The 16,463-nt window shown below is 40.6% G+C and overlaps 1 protein-coding gene across 1 annotated transcript in view; it reads right to left on the reverse strand.

Moving 5' to 3' along the window:
• Positions 1-16,463, reverse strand: part of PDS5B (PDS5 cohesin associated factor B) — an 890,287-nt gene that overhangs the window by 824,772 nt on the left and 49,052 nt on the right. Inside the window, exon 2 of the mRNA XM_053708457.1 lies at positions 12,569-12,699. Within this exon, the coding sequence (XP_053564432.1) occupies positions 12,569-12,676 (108 nt within the window). The 5' untranslated portion in view covers positions 12,677-12,699. The remainder of the gene's footprint in view (positions 1-12,568; positions 12,700-16,463) is intronic.

A 16,463-nucleotide genomic window follows, 5' to 3' on the forward strand; every position in this document is an offset into this window, starting at 1 on the left:
TGGATTGCTGAGAGATGGCAAGAGTGAACCTCCGCCCATCGGATTATTTTGGTTACCTCCATCATCGCTATAGAACTCCTTATTCCTGCTTGATGATTGATATAAGCTACAGTCGTGATGTTGTCCGACTGAAAACTGATGAATTTGGCTGCAGCAAGCTGAGGCCACGCCTGAAGCGCCTTGAATAGAGCTCTCAGTTCTAGGATGTTTATCGGAAGAAGAGATTCCTCCCGAGACCATAAGCCCTGTGCTTTCAAGGAGTTTCAGACTGCACCCCAGCCTAGCAGGCTGGCATGTCATTACAATGAGCCACTCTGGCCTGTGGAAGTACATTCCCTGAGACAGGTGGTCCTGAGACAACCACCAGAGAAGAGAATCTCTGGTCTCCTGGTCCAGATGCAGCTGAGGAGACAAAACTGCATAATCCCCATTCCACTGTTTGAGCATGTATAGTTGCAGTGGTCTGAGATGTAGGCGGGCAAAAGGAACTATGTCCATTGCCGCTACCATGAGTCCGATTACCTCCATACACCGAGCCACAGATGGCCAAGGAATGGAATGAAGAGTTCGGTAAGTGGTTAAGAGTTTTGATTTTCTGACTTCCGTCAGAAACATTTTCATTTCTACCGAATCTATCAGAGTCCCTAGGAAGGAAACTCTTATAAGAGGGAAGAGAGAACTCTTTTTTTATGTTCACCTTCCACCCGTGAGATCTCAGAAAAACCAACACAATGTCCGTGTGAGACTTGGCAAGTTGGAAAGTCGACGCTTGAATTAAGATGTCGTCTAGATAAGGCGCCACTGCTATGCCCCGAGGTCATAGAACCGCCAGAAGGGACCCTAGCACCTTTGTGAAAATTCTTGGAGCCGTGGCTAACCCGAAGGGAAGAGTCACAAACTGGTAATGCCTGTTTAGAAAGGCAAATCTGAGAAATTGATGATGATCTCTGTGAATAGGGATGTGTAGATATGCATCCTTTAAGTCCACGGTAGTAATATATTGACCTTCCTGGATCAGAGGCAGAATAGTCCGAATGGTCTCCATCTTGAATGATGGAACCCTGAGGAACTTGTTTAGAATTTTGAGATCCAAGATAGGTCTGAAAGTTCCCTCTTTTTTGGGACCCTTGTCCGTTCCTCTTTTGGGACTGGGCGGATCACCCCCATGGTAAGCAGATCTTCTACACAGCGTAAGAACGCCTCTCTCTTTGTCTGGTTTACAGACAATCGAGAAATATGAAATATCCCCCGTGGAAGGGAGTCCTTGAATTCCAGAAGATATCCCTGGGACACAATTTCTAAAGCCCAGGAATCGTGAACATCTCTTGCCCAAGCCTGAGCGAAGAGATAGAGTCTGCCCCCTACTAGATCCAGTCCCGGATCGGGGGCTACCCCTTCATGCTGTCTTAGAAGCAGCTGCAGGCTTCTTGGCCTGTTTACCCTTGTTCCAAGCCTGGTTAGGTCTCCAGACTGACTTAGATTGGGCAAAATTCCCCTCTTGCTTTGCAACAGAGGAAGCCGAAACGGAACCACTCTTGAAGTTCCGAAAGGAACGAAAATTATTTTGTTTGATCCTATTTGATCTATCCTGAGGAAGGGCATGACCTTTCCCTCCAGTGATATCTGAAATAATCTCTTTCAATTCAGGCCCGAATAGGGTCTTTCCTTTGAAAGGGATGTTCAAAAGTTTAGATTTTGATGACACATCAGCAGACCAGGACTTAAGCCATAACGCCCTGCGTGCTAAAATGGCAAAACCTGAATTCTTTGCCGCTAATGTAGCCAGTTGAAAATCGGCATCTGTAATAAAAGAATTAGCCAACTTAAGGACCTTGATTCTGTCCATAATCTCCTCTAAAGGAGTCTCCATCTGAAGAGCCTCTTCTAGAGCCTCAAACCAGAAAGCAGCTGCAGTAGTTACAAGAACAATGCACGCAATAGGTTGAAGAGAAAAAAACTGATGAACAAAAAATTTCTTCAGGAGACCCTCTAATTTTTTATCCATAGGATCTTTGAAAGCACAACTGTCTTCGATAGGTATAGTTGTACACTTAGAAAGAGTAGAAATAGCTCCCTCCACCTTAGGGACTGTCTGCCACAAGTCCTGCATGGTGTCAGATATGGGAAACATTTTCTTAAAAACAGGAGGAGGAGAGAACGGAATACCTGGTCTATCCCACTCCTTAGTAATAATATTCACAATCCTCTTAGGGACTGGAAAAACATCAGTGTAAACAGGAACCTCTAAGTATTTATCCATTTTACACAATTTCTCCTGAACCACTATAGGGTCACAATCATCTAGGGTCGCTAATACCTCCCTGAGCAATAAGCGGAGGTGTTCAAGCTTAAATATAAAGGCCGTCATATCAGAATCTGTCTGAGGAAGCGTCTTTCCTGAATAAGAAAATTTCTCCCTCAGATAACAAATCCCTCACCCCTACTTCAGAGCATTGTGAGGGCATATCAGATACGGCTACTAAAGCGTCAGACGGCTCAGCATATTTTCTAAATCCAGAGCTGTCCCGCTTTCCTTGTAAATCAGGCAGTCAGGATAAAACCTCTGTGAGGGTTGTATTCATAACTGTGGCCATGTCTTGTAAAGTAAAAGAATTTGACGCACTAGAGGTACTTGGCGTCACTTGTGCGGGCGTTACTGGTTGTGACACTTGGGGAGAGCTAGATGGCGAACCCTCACTTACCTCTGACTGAGAATCATCTATTGCTCTATTTTTAAGTGCTAATATATGTTCTTTATAATTTATAGACATATCCGTACAATTGGGACACATTCTAAGAGGGGGTTCCACAATGGCTTCCAAACATATTAAACAAGGATTTTCCTTGGTGTCAGACATGTTAAACAGGCTAGTAATGTAACAAGCAAGCTTGGAAAACACTGTAATCAAAGTAAAAAACACTTAGAAATAAAACGGTACTGTGCCTTTAAGAGAAAAAAAAGCTGCACAAGTTCTGCAAAACAGTGTAAAAAAAGCAGTAAACTTAACGAAATTTTTACAGTAGCATTATAAAGGCTTAGTAACTTTGCACAGCTATGCAAATAAACAACCCTTTAATGGCAAAAACGGATTGAAAAAACATTAAACCCAGTAAAAAAAGACTTTTAGCACCATGCCACAGCTTTGCTGTGGCTCCTACCTGCCCTTCAGAACGATTTGTGGGAGGGAAAAAACTTCTTTAACAACCCTCAAACACAGCAGAAACGACAGGGGAAGCAGTGATATGTCTCAGAGGAAAGGAAACTGCGCAACTGAGGCGCGAAAATAGGCCCCTCCCACCTCACTCGATGTTTTGAGGCCTAACAGACAAACAATAGAGTGTCTCTAAATTAACCATGTGAGTTACAAAACTCAAAACCAAGCCACAATGACCCCTTTAGTCCCTTAAAAAACATTATAAATGCATCAAAAAACAACGTTTTTTCCTTACAGTGTCACCAGTAACTAATGAGCCCTTCAAGCAAGCTGAAATTCCTATTAAAGTATCTGAATACAGCTTACCCTTCCCTCATGGGGATATTGCCAGCCTTTTCTAGATTTAACACAGTCTGTCTAGAAAAATATAGACTGAACATACCTCATATGCTGCTTAGTCTGCAAACCGTTCTCCCAACTGAAGTTTTCCAATACTCTCCAGGCCTTGTGAGAACAGCAGTGGATCTTAGTTACAAAGTGCTAAGATCATCATCCTCCTTGCAGAAATCTTCATCCCTTTTCTGCCAGAGAGTAAATATTACACACCGATACCATTTAAAATAATAAACTTTTGCTTGAGAAGTAAAAATATAACATCTTAGTCACCACATAGCTCTTTGCCCTTCCTAGCAGTTAAGCAGGCAGAGAGAATGACTGGGGGTGGAGCTAAGGGGGGAGCTATATAGACAGCTCTGCTGTGGGTGCTCTCTCTGCCACTTCCTGTAGGGAAGGAGAATATCCCACAAGTAATGGATGAATCTGTGGACTCTATACATCTTACAAGAGAAATCCAATTTTCTTCAGACACCAGAACTTCACCTCCTCCATTGACAGAGGCAAAGAGAATGACTGGGGTTTGTGGGAAGTGGAGTGATACTTAACAGCTTTGCTCTTTACCTCCTCCTGCTGGCCAGGAGTGATATTCCCAGTAGTAATTGAGGACGTCGTGGACTCACCATATCTTAGGAAAGAAAAGGAATGATTTACTACCACAAATATAGTAATAACTTACTTGGCACCAAGCAAAAGTTCCTAAAACATGGAGCTCCAAACGAAACATGGGGTCATAAAATTATTAGAAAAACATAATTTATGCTTACCTGATAAATTCCTTTCTTCTGTTGTGTGATCAGTCCACGGGTCATCATTACTTCTGGGATATAACTCCTCCCCAACAGGAAATGCAAGAGGATTCACCCAGCAGAGCTGCATATAGCTCCTCCCCTCTACGTCAGTCCCAGTCATTCGACCAAGAATCAACGAGAAAGGAGTAACCAAGGGTGAAGTGGTGACTGGAGTATAATTTAAAAGATATTTACCTGCCTTAAAACAGGGCGGGCCGTGGACTGATCACACAACAGAAGAAAGGAATTTATCAGGTAAGCATAAATTATGTTTTCTTCTGTTATGTGTGATCAGTCCACGGGTCATCATTACTTCTGGGATACCAATACCAAAGCAAAAGTACACGGATGACGGGAGGGATAGGCAGGCTCATTATACAGAAGGAACCACTGCCTGAAGAACCTTTCTCCCAAAAATAGCCTCCGAAGAAGCAAAAGTGTCAAATTTGTAAAATTTGGAAAAAGTATGAAGCGAAGACCAAGTTGCAGCCTTGCAAATCTGTTCAACAGAGGCCTCATTCTTAAAGGCCCAAGTGGAAGCCACAGCTCTAGTGGAGTGAGCTGTAATTCTTTCAGGAGGCTGCTGTCCAGCAGTCTCATAGGCTAAACGTATTATGCTACGAAGCCAAAAAGAGAGAGAGGTAGCAGAAGCTTTTTGACCTCTCCTCTGTCCAGAATAAACGACAAACAGGGAAGAAGTTTGGCGAAAATCTTTAGTTGCCTGCAAGTAGAACTTGAGGGCACGAACTACATCCAGATTGTGTAGAAGACGTTCCTTCTTTGAAGAAGGATTTGGACACAAGGATGGAACAACAATCTCTTGATTGATATTCCTGTTAGTGACTACCTTAGGTAAGAACCCAGGTTTAGTACGCAGAACTACCTTGTCTGAGTGAAAAATCAGATAAGGAGAATCACAATGTAAGGCTGATAACTCAGAGACTCTTCGAGCCGAGGAAATAGCCATTAAAAACAGAACTTTCCAAGATAACAATTTTATATCAATGGAATGAAGGGGTTCAAACGGAACACCCTGTAAAACGTTAAGAACTAAGTTTAAACTCCATGGCGGAGCAACAGCTTTAAACACAGGCTTGATCCTAGCTAAAGCCTGACAAAAGGCCTGGACGTCTGGATTTTCTGACAGACGCCTGTGTAACAAGATGGACAGAGCTGAAATCTGTCCCTTTAATGAACTAGCTGATAGACCCTTTTCTAAACCTTCTTGTAGAAAGGACAATATCCTAGCGATCCTAACCTTACTCCAGGAGTAACCTTTGGATTCGCACCAGTATAGGTATTTACGCCATATTTTATGGTAAATCCTTCTGGTAACAGGCTTCCTAGCCTGTATCAGGGTATCAATAACCGACTCAGAAAAACCACGTTTTGATAAAATCAAGCGTTCAATTTCCAAGCAGTCAGCTTCAGAGAAGTTAGATTTTGATGTTTGAATGGACCCTGTATCAGAAGGTCCTGTCTTAGAGGTAGAGACCAAGGCGGACAGGATGACATGTCCACTAGATCTGCATACCAAGTCCTGCGTGGCCATGCAGGCGCTATTAGAATCACTGATGCTCTCTCCTGTTTGATTTTGGCAATCAATCGAGGACGCAGCGGGAAGGGTGGAAACACATAAGCCATCCCGAAGTTCCAAGGTGCTGTCAAAGCATCTATCAGAACCGCTCCCGGATCCCTGGATCTGGACCCGTAGAGAGGAAGTTTGGCGTTCTGGCGAGACGCCATGAGATCTATCTCTGGTTTGCCCCAACGTCGAAGTATTTGGGCAAAGACCTCCGGATGAAGTTCCCACTCCCCCGGATGAAAAGTCTGGCGACTCAAGAAATCCGCCTCCCAGTTCTCCACTCCCGGGATGTGGATTGCTGACAGGTGGCAAGAGTGAGACTCTGCCCAGCGAATTATCTTTGATACTTCCATCATTGCTAGGGAGCTTCTTGTCCCTCCCTGATGGTTGATGTAAGCTACAGTCGTGATGTTGTCCGACTGAAACCTGATGAACCCCCGAGTTGTTAATTGGGGCCAAGCCAGAAGGGCATTGAGAACTGCTCTCAATTCCAGGATGTTTATTGGAAGGAGACTCTCCTCCTGATTCCATAGTCCCTGAGCCTTCAGAGAATTCCAGACAGCGCCCCAACCTAGTAGGCTGGCGTCTGTTGTTACAATTGTCCAGTCTGGCCTGCTGAATGGCATCCCCCTGGACAGGTGTGGCCGATAAAGCCACCATAGAAGAGAATTTCTGGTCTCTTGATTCAGATTCAGAGTAGGGGACAAATCTGAGTAATCCCCATTCCACTGACTTAGCATGCACAATTGCAGCGGTCTGAGGTGTAGGCGTGCAAAAGGTACTATGTCCATTGCCGCTACCATTAAGCCGATCACCTCCATGCATTGAGCTACTGACGGGTGTTGAATGGAATGAAGGACACGGCATGCATTTTGAAGCTTTGTTAACCTGTCTTCTGTCAGGTAAATCTTCATTTCTACAGAATCTATAAGAGTCCCCAAGAATGGAACTCTTGTGAGAGGAAAAAGAGAACTCTTCTTTTCGTTCACTTTCCATCCATGCGACCTTAGAAATGCCAGAACTAACTCTGTATGAGACTTGGCAGTTTGAAAGCTTGAAGCTTGTATTAGAATGTCGTCTAGGTACGGAGCTACCGAAATCCCTCGCGGTCTTAGTACCGCCAGAAGGGCACCCAGAACCTTTGTGAAGATTCTTGGAGCCGTAGCCAATCCGAATGGAAGAGCTACAAACTGGTAGTGCCTGTCTAAGAAGGCAAACCTTAGATACCGGTGATGATCTTTGTGAATCGGTATGTGAAGGTAAGCATCTTTTAAATCCACTGTGGTCATGTACTGACCCTTTTGGATCATGGGTAAGATTGTCCGAATAGTTTCCATTTTGAACGATGGAACTCTTAGGAATTTGTTTAGAATCTTTAAATCTAAGATTGGCCTGAAAGTTCCCTCTTTTTTGGGAACCACAAACAGGTTTGAGTAGAACCCTTGTCCTTGTTCCGACCGCGGAACCGGATGGATCACTCCCATTAATAACAGATCTTGTACACAGCGTAGAAACGCTTCTTTCTTTATCTGGTTTGTTGACAACCTTGACAGATGAAATCTCCCTCTTGGGGGAGATAATTTGAAGTCTAGAAGGTATCCCTGAGATATGATCTCTAGCGCCCAGGGATCCTGAACATCTCTTGCCCAGGCCTGGGCGAAGAGAGAAAGTCTGCCCCCCACTAGATCCGGTCCCGGATCGGGGGCTCTCGGTTCATGCTGTCTTTGGGGCAGCAGCAGGTTTCCTGGCCTGCTTGCTCTTGTTCCAGGACTGGTTAGGCTTCCAGCCTTGCCTGTAACGAGCAACAGCTCCCTCCTGTTTTGGTGCAGTGGAGGTTGATGCTGCTCCTGTTTTGAAATTCCGAAAGGGACGAAAATTAGACTGTCTAGCCTTAGCTTTGGCTTTGTCTTGAGGTAGGGCGTGGCCCTTACCTCCTGTAATGTCAGCGATAATTTCTTTCAAACCGGGCCCAAATAAAGACTGCCCCTTGAAAGGTATATTAAGTAATTTGGACTTAGAAGTAACATCAGCTGACCAGGATTTTAGCCACAGCGCCCTACGTGCCTGTATGGCGAATCCTGAGTTCTTAGCCGTAAGTTTGGTTAAATGTACTACGGCCTCCGAAATGAATGAATTAGCTAGTTTAAGGACTCTAAGCCTGTCCGTAATGTCGTCTAGCGTAGATGAACTAAGGTTCTCTTCCAGAGACTCAATCCAAAATGCTGCCGCAGCCGTAATCGGCGCGATACATGCAAGGGGTTGCAATATAAAACCTTGTTGAACAAACATTTTCTTAAGGTAACCCTCTAATTTTTTATCCATTGGATCTGAAAAAGCACAGCTATCCTCCACCGGGATAGTGGTACGCTTAGCTAAAGTAGAAACTGCTCCCTCCACCTTAGGGACCGTTTGCCATAAGTCCCGAGTGGTGGTGTCTATTGGAAACATCTTTCTAAATATTGGAGGGGGTGAGAACGGCACACCGGGTCTATCCCACTCCTTAGTAACAATTTCAGTTAGTCTCTTAGGTATAGGAAAAACGTCAGTACTCGCCGGTACCGCAAAGTATTTATCCAACCTACACAGTTTCTCTGGTATTGCAACGGTGTTACAATCATTGAGAGCTGCTAAGACCTCCCCTAGTAATACACGGAGGTTCTCCAATTTAAATTTAAAATTTGAAATATCTGAATCCAATCTGTTTGGATCAGAACCGTCACCTACAGAATGAAGCTCTCCGTCCTCATGCTCTGCAAGCTGTGACGCAGTATCAGACATGGCCCTAGTATTGTCAGCGCACTCTGTTCTCACCCCAGAGTGATCACGCTTGCCTCTTAGTTCTGGTAATTTAGACAAAACTTCAGTCATAACAGTAGCCATATCTTGTAATGTTATCTGTAATGGCCGCCCAGATGTACTAGGCGCCATAATATCACGCACCTCCCGGGCGGGAGATGCAGGTACTGCCGCGTGAGGCGAGTTAGTCGGCATAACTCTCCCCTCGCTGTTTGGTGAAATTTGTTCAAATTGTACAGATTGACTTTTATTTAAAGTAGCATCAATACAGTTAGTACATAAATTTCTATTGGGCTCCACCTTGGCATTGGAACAAATGACACAGATATCTTCCTCTGAGTCAGACATGTTTAACACACTAGCAATAAACTTGCAACTTGGTTATAATCTTTTTTAGCAAAAACGTACTGTGCCTCAAAGAGGTACTAAACGATTAAATGACAGTTGAAATAATGAACTGAAAAACAGTTATAGCATCAAACTTTAAAACAACACAACTTTTAGCAAAGGTTTGTTCCCATTAGAAAAATAACAATAATTAAATTTGACATAAAAATTACAGAGCAACGTTTTTATTCACAGTCAATATAAAATTCTCACAGCTCTGCTGAGAGAATCTACCTCCCTCTAAAGAAGTTTGAAGACCCCTGAGATCTGTCAGAGATGAACCGGATCATGCAGGAAATATAAGAGTAACTGACTGGAATTTTTTGATGCGTAGCAAAGAGCGCCAAAAACGGCCCCTCCCCCTCACACACAGCAGTGAAGAGAAACGAAACTGTCATAATTAAAACCAAACAACTGCCAAGTGGAAAATAATGCCCAAATATTTATTCACTCAGTACCTCAGAAATGTAAACGATTCTACATTCCAGCAAAAACGTTTAACATGATAAATACTTATTAAAAGGATTAGTGACTTTTAACAGAGTAGTTCCGGTGAAATACCATCCCCAGAATACTGAAGTGTATACATACATGTCATTATAACGGTATGGCAGGATTTTCTCATCAATTCCATTCAGAAAATAAAAACTGCTACATACCTCAATGCAGATTCATCTGCCCGCTGTCCCCTGATCTGAAGCTTTTACCTCCCTCAGATGGCCGAGAACAGCAATATGATCTTAACTACTCCGGTTAAAATCATAGTAAAAAACTCTGGTAGATTCTTCCTCAAACTCTGCCAGAGAAGTAATAACACGCTCCGGTGCTATTGTAAAATAACAAACTTTTGATTGAAGTCATAAAAACTAAGTATAATCACCATAGTCCTCTCACACATCCTATCTAGTCGTTGGGTGCAAGAGAATGACTGGGACTGACGTAGAGGGGAGGAGCTATATGCAGCTCTGCTGGGTGAATCCTCTTGCATTTCCTGTTGGGGAGGAGTTATATCCCAGAAGTAATGATGACCCGTGGACTGATCACACATAACAGAAGAAATACTCAGTAGAACAATTAAATTTGTAAACTAATATTTTAGATGGAGGGCTGAACTGTAGCTCTTCTACAAAACACTGGCATCTTAATGATGTAGGCATAAAGAGTTCTTGACAATAGGAAATCATTCCAAGCTAATTTTCCTTAAAGCTCCACTCAATCAGGGTCATTATACCTGAGCTAGTCCATGACCGATTTTACTATGCAACATAGATTCACTACAATGCACTTTTTTTGCAGACATAATGGCTTAAAAATACACTACTTGCCAAAATATGTACACAGCAGTTGGCTATGTACATATTTATTCTGCATCAAGTACTCGGAATGAGTATGTGTATATTAGCTATGTTGCAGTAATGGGCACTTTATTACTATAAATGGGGCCACTTTAAGGAGTATTCCGGTACGTATTTAGATAAATTATACTGGATATATGAATTAAAGGGACAATACAGCCACAATTGGAATGCCCAAAGGTACATTTCAGTTTTGAAGACACATTTTTTGCAATATAAATGTATTAGCAAAAATGCATCTAGTAAAATCTATAGTTGTTTTAAGAGTGTACTTAAGTATGCCCCATACAACGGCATTTTAAACAGCACTTGCTCAGAAAACCTAAGGTGATTGTATCCTCTGGTAAGGACTCAATTTGCATAATTGCGGACATGATACAAGCGTCTCTTAAAGGCTTTCTAAAAAATTGACGTATTTAAAATGCTAGTGCACTGAGAATATCTAGCTAGAATTCACATGCCGATGGGGGAAAATGCTAATACTAAAACCTTTAGTAAAAGAAAGGCCAATACACGTATACTGTAAATGTTTCCATGCAAAGATTTAATTCATCTTTGTGCATTTCGATTTTGACTGGATGTCCCTTTAAGCATGTTGCAGACAGGCATGGATGTCATGTAAAAACATCTGAAATGGATACTTATTTTAATGCCTTGATATAAAATGAGAGGTCGGCACAATAGTTTACACTCTAGTAGTGATAATGAATGGTACTAAGTCAACAAGGTACATGTATAAGTGGTATCCTTTTTCACCTAGTTATAAATTTATACAAGACAAGATATAAAATATATTTGGATCCATTTATCCTGTCACTTAAAAACAACTGCATTATACTAGCTATGGAGTAGATGAGCAATAAAAGCATCAGCACAATAAAATCAATAGCCATCTAAATTACCTATGATGGTCCTGGTATTTACAATTGGGAAGCACGTAATTTAAAGCAAAGATTAGCAGCCTACTGCAAAACAATAGGTCTTTAGGTGCAGAGCTGGTTACATTGCTGCATAACTGTCAGAAAATTAGTAGCGAGGCAAAGAAAGAAAAACTTTCCTCCAATTCACCCCCTTCTGTACATGCTCGAAGGCTGTGCTAAAGAGAAAGCACACTGCAAGCAGACGAAACAACGAAAGCAGCTGAATATGCTTCAATGATAAGCCACACCAACCTCATAAAATAAATAAAGCTATCCATTGTCAATTAAAACTGACCCTGCGAACCTTCTTAAACATAACATCTCAATGTCCTGCTTATTGTCAGGTTACACTTACCAAAAAAAAATTGTGATTAAGACAGGGCAAACAATTTGTTGTTGCAATTCTTCATATTCTTCAATGAGATACCTAGGTAAAGTCTCTTGCAAAACTGCTGTCATATAGTGCTCCAGACATACAGGCTGCTGAGCTTTTCAACAAAAGATAAAAAAAGAACAAAGACATTTTGATAATAGAAAGACATTTTAACCCCTTAAGGACCAGCAACATACCCTGTATGTCGCTGGCCTTTTTTTGGGACTTAATTGTTTTATAGCGCGGTCTTGCCACCAGCATTGAGACTGCTCTATTACACAAAGCCTGCTGGAGGGAGGGCATTAATAGCGTGTTCTTGCTAGACTTGTGCTATTATGTCCTGAAAAAACCCTTGATGACCAGTGACATACAGGGTACATTGTGGTCATTAAGGGGTTAAACAACGTTCTCATTTACTTCTATTAACTTTTACTTGCCTTGTTCTCATGGTATATATTTTGTTGAAAAGCAAGAAGGTAAGCCCAGAAGCGTGTATGTGTCTGAAGCAAGATATGGAAGCAATTTTGCAAGAATGTAAATCTATTTCTAAGAGCACTAGATGGCAGCACTATTTCCTGTCATGTAATGCTCCACAAACCTACCTAGGTATCTTAAACATAGAATACCATGGGAACAATGCAAATTTGAAAACTTGTTTAAAAGTGTATGCTCTGTCACAAAATAAAAATATTGGGTTTTGTAACCCTTTAAAGTCATGTAAAAAAAGAAATAAAAAGGACAAAAGATTTTTTTTGTTTGTATTTTTAAATCATTCTGGAATATTTTCAATGTTATTCAAAAGCAAACACTAACCTTCAACCGTCGCACCATTTCTTCCTTGGATATTTTATCCGAAATTTCTTTAACTCCAGGTGGATATGTGATCTTGCCATCATTACCTTTTGCCTTTGAATGTGACATTGTTGTATAATTTAATACGAACTCTAGAACCAAAAAATAAGAGAAAACAAAAAATTATTTGACAGACAAAATAAACCCTAAGCATTAAGCACAGGTTTTCGAAGCACTTTATTAGTAACTATATAAAAATTAGTTTGATTGGGTTTCAGGGCAGGTAAAACTTGACAAAAACTAAATTTATGCTTACTTGATAAATTTCTTTTTTTTCCGGACATGGAGAGTCCACAATCTCATTCCAATTACTATTGGGATATTCTCTCCTGGCCAGCAGGAGGCGGCAAAGAACACCCCAGCAGAGAGGTTAAGTGTCACTTCCCTTACCCATAACCCCCAGTCATTCAGCCGAAGGGAAATGGAAAAAGAAGGTAACACAAAGGTGTAGAGGTGCCTGAGGTTTAACAAAAAATATAGAAGAAATGAGAGGAGCACAGGCAGCGGTACACAAACATGAACAGTTACGTGAGGGGAGAAAAATACACCCCGGGGTTAATACTGTACAAAAAATCTTTGACAAGCTGTAAACTAGCTGCCACGGTGCAACTTGTGTAATAAATATTTTTAAGTGCATTGTACCACTGCCTGTGCTCCTCTCATTTCTTCTATACTTTGCTTCAAGTGGCCAGTTCATGTTTGAGTGAGCACAGGGGCTAGGTATGCACGAAGTCCTGACCGCATAGCACGCTAACCAACAGGGATGACAACGGAAGGAGGAGCTACCAGCCTCACTGGTATTGGAGTTCACTTGGGACACTGCATGAAGACATGAGCAAGCGGACGGAGGAAATTGGCACAGGAAGGTGAGCGGTTATTTTGATACGGCCTCCAGTGATTGCCCTCTTAAGTCCGGCAGCAGATGCAAGGTATGTGCTAATGTGAACTGACCACTTCACAGTCGATTACTACAGTGTTTGGCGGACGGAGGAAATTGGCACAGGAAGGTGAGCGGTTATTTTGATACGGCCTCCAGTGATTGCCCTCTTAAGTCCGGCAGCAGATGCAAGGTATGTGCTAATGTGAACTGACCACTTCACAGTCGATTACTACAGTGTTTGGCGTTTACTGAATTCTCAAGTCATATTTATTTATTATCTACTGTGTACCCCAGAAGCGGTGGGAGTGTAGCCTTACTAGTCCTGGTTAGGGTGGGAAAACCCCACAGGACTGTGATCCTCTGAACTGTCAGAATATATCTACATACGGGTTACACACGGGCTGGGTTCAAGGTGTGTGGAAAATCACTTCTCAGCTGTTTGATGTGATAACCGTAGCCAAGGTCACTCTCCTGTCAAGGTATTTGAAATATTATTAAATAATATCAAATGGATTGTTTGTAGAACAAGGATTGTTTCCAAGAGATCTCCCACACTCAATATGCTAAATTATGCAATTGTATAACCACAAGGAACTGAAAATTAACACAGGTAAAATTCTGAATACACATCTCCAGGCTGAACCAAAGACAGCATTTTGATACATAGATCAGGATACCTACTCATATATGGACTTCCTGCCAACAAAGGAGCTGATAATTAGCACAAGTTTGTTGAATGGCTCATACTGTGTGGCTGCTAACACTGAGATATACAAACGGACCCCATGTGGTGAGTAAAAGACAAAGAGTCTGGGAACTGAGTTAGAAGAAAGGGCAGTGAAGACCTTAGGATAACACAGAGAAAGCAAATGGCTCACAATGAAATTTTAAAACAACTATGTTATAGGCAAGTAAAATACATTTCAGCATTATAAGAAAATATATATTTTTAATGGATATGTGACGGTCTTTTATATGATAATAAATATAAACACATTATATTAATAGATAATTGCTGCATGGGATATTTATATAGGAAATAAATTCAGAATTAGTATAGATTAAATAACCATTTTAATAATCCCATATTTGAAGCGCATATATATATATATATATATATATATATATATATATATATATATATATATATATATATATATAACATAAATTTTCTATTTTTCAGATGGATCATAGGGGAATGCATGCAGGCAGAACTATTGGAAATGTGAAATAGGCTGAAATTGTGTAAATACATATATGACAGATGTTTAAATGCCATTAATTTCAAAATAATTAGCAGCATAATTCTTTTAATATAATGTAATATTAAATAAAAACACAAAAAAAAACATGATGTTTCATATCAAAACGATCAGGGAATTGATCTGATGCTGCTCCATCTATAATTAATATTGGGAGAGATTAATACAAGAAATTATGACTGTTATTACACATTTTAAAGAAAGATGTTTAAATGTATAGCTGTATTTGTTTGTCATGCTGCATTGTTTTGTGCTGTCTGTTTGTAATGCTGCCACCCAGTGTTATGATACGAGAATTGTAGCCATGAGATGATTGGTTGTTGCAGGGATGCATCTCCTTGGCAACACATTCCCAGATAAACCAATCAGCCGGGACAAGAACGAGGGCCAATCCGAGACAAGGTTTCCAATGAGCTTTCCCAATACTCACCAATGACTGATAATAATCAAAAAAGGGGAGGGGTGAAATCAGATGATTTAACCCCAAGCATGGAGACAGAGAGAGGTTGCTGGCTAATCTTGAAGGAATAACTACTGTGGTTATTATTAAAGCACACACCTACTATTGGACTCCATATGCAATATCCCCAGTTTTTGAATTTCTGAGGTGAAATTGGATCTGTTGAGAAACATTGGAAACTGGATATCGTCTGGTTTATTTGGTAAAGTATACAGGGTTATTGGTAAGATAAGTTATATGCATAGTCACTACAGTTAAATTATAATAAGCAGATTTAAGGAAATAGTTTATATTTCAAGTTAGCATTTCATAGCCTATGTATTGTTAAACTAATCCCAATCTTAAATTGTTTATCTATGCAAATATATAATAATAATTCAGAAGTGTATATTGTATTATTGTTTAAATTTGTATCTGGTAGACTAAGTGATTTATCTGTGAAAGTTCTGGTGTTTTAAATCAATATTGTATTAGGATAAATTGTAGTTAAATAGCATACTATATATATTATCCTATTGTTTATAAGCACTGTTTAGAATTGTAATGCTTGGATGTTAAAGGTTTTAGTCCCATTGTGTTAACTAAATAAAAGGCTATTTGTAAATAAGGCTGATTTGTGAACGTACATTTTTCTGGATTTTATAAGAAGGATAGCATATCTTAGTAGTTGGTTTTAACGTATATAATAGTGTCATATTCTGGTATTACAAATATATTTCAAAAATGTTCATGGATAGTAACTAAATAAAAGAATTCAGATATTTATATTAATTGTATGGTTTCTAGTAGATGCATGTTGGTTAAGGGTTTCTATTTTTAAGGATAATTATTATTGGTATTGTGTTATAACCCTGCCATAAGCTGATATATTATTTGGAGAGCACTACTAAGATTTTCATAAATATACTGACACTCCCTACAAACTTTTCCGCTTTGCTGTTTATCTATTAACAAAAAATACTGTCTTAAGGGTGGGTCGTGGACTCTCCATATCCAGAAAGAAAGAAATTTATCAGGTAAGCATACATTTTGTTTTCTTTCCCAAGACATGGAGAGTCCACAACGTCATTCCAATCACTAGTGAGAACCAATACCCAAGCTAGAAGACACGGAATGAACAGGAAGAACGAACAAGACAGGCAGACCTAAACAGAAGGCACCACCGCTTGAAGAACCTTGCTCCCAAAAGAAGCCTTAGCCGAGGCAAAAGTATCAAATTTGTAAAATTTGGGGGGGAAAGTATGCAGAGTGGAC

This window comes from Bombina bombina, chromosome 3 (assembly GCF_027579735.1).
Source record: "Bombina bombina isolate aBomBom1 chromosome 3, aBomBom1.pri, whole genome shotgun sequence".
Taxonomy (NCBI): domain Eukaryota; kingdom Metazoa; phylum Chordata; class Amphibia; order Anura; family Bombinatoridae; genus Bombina; species Bombina bombina.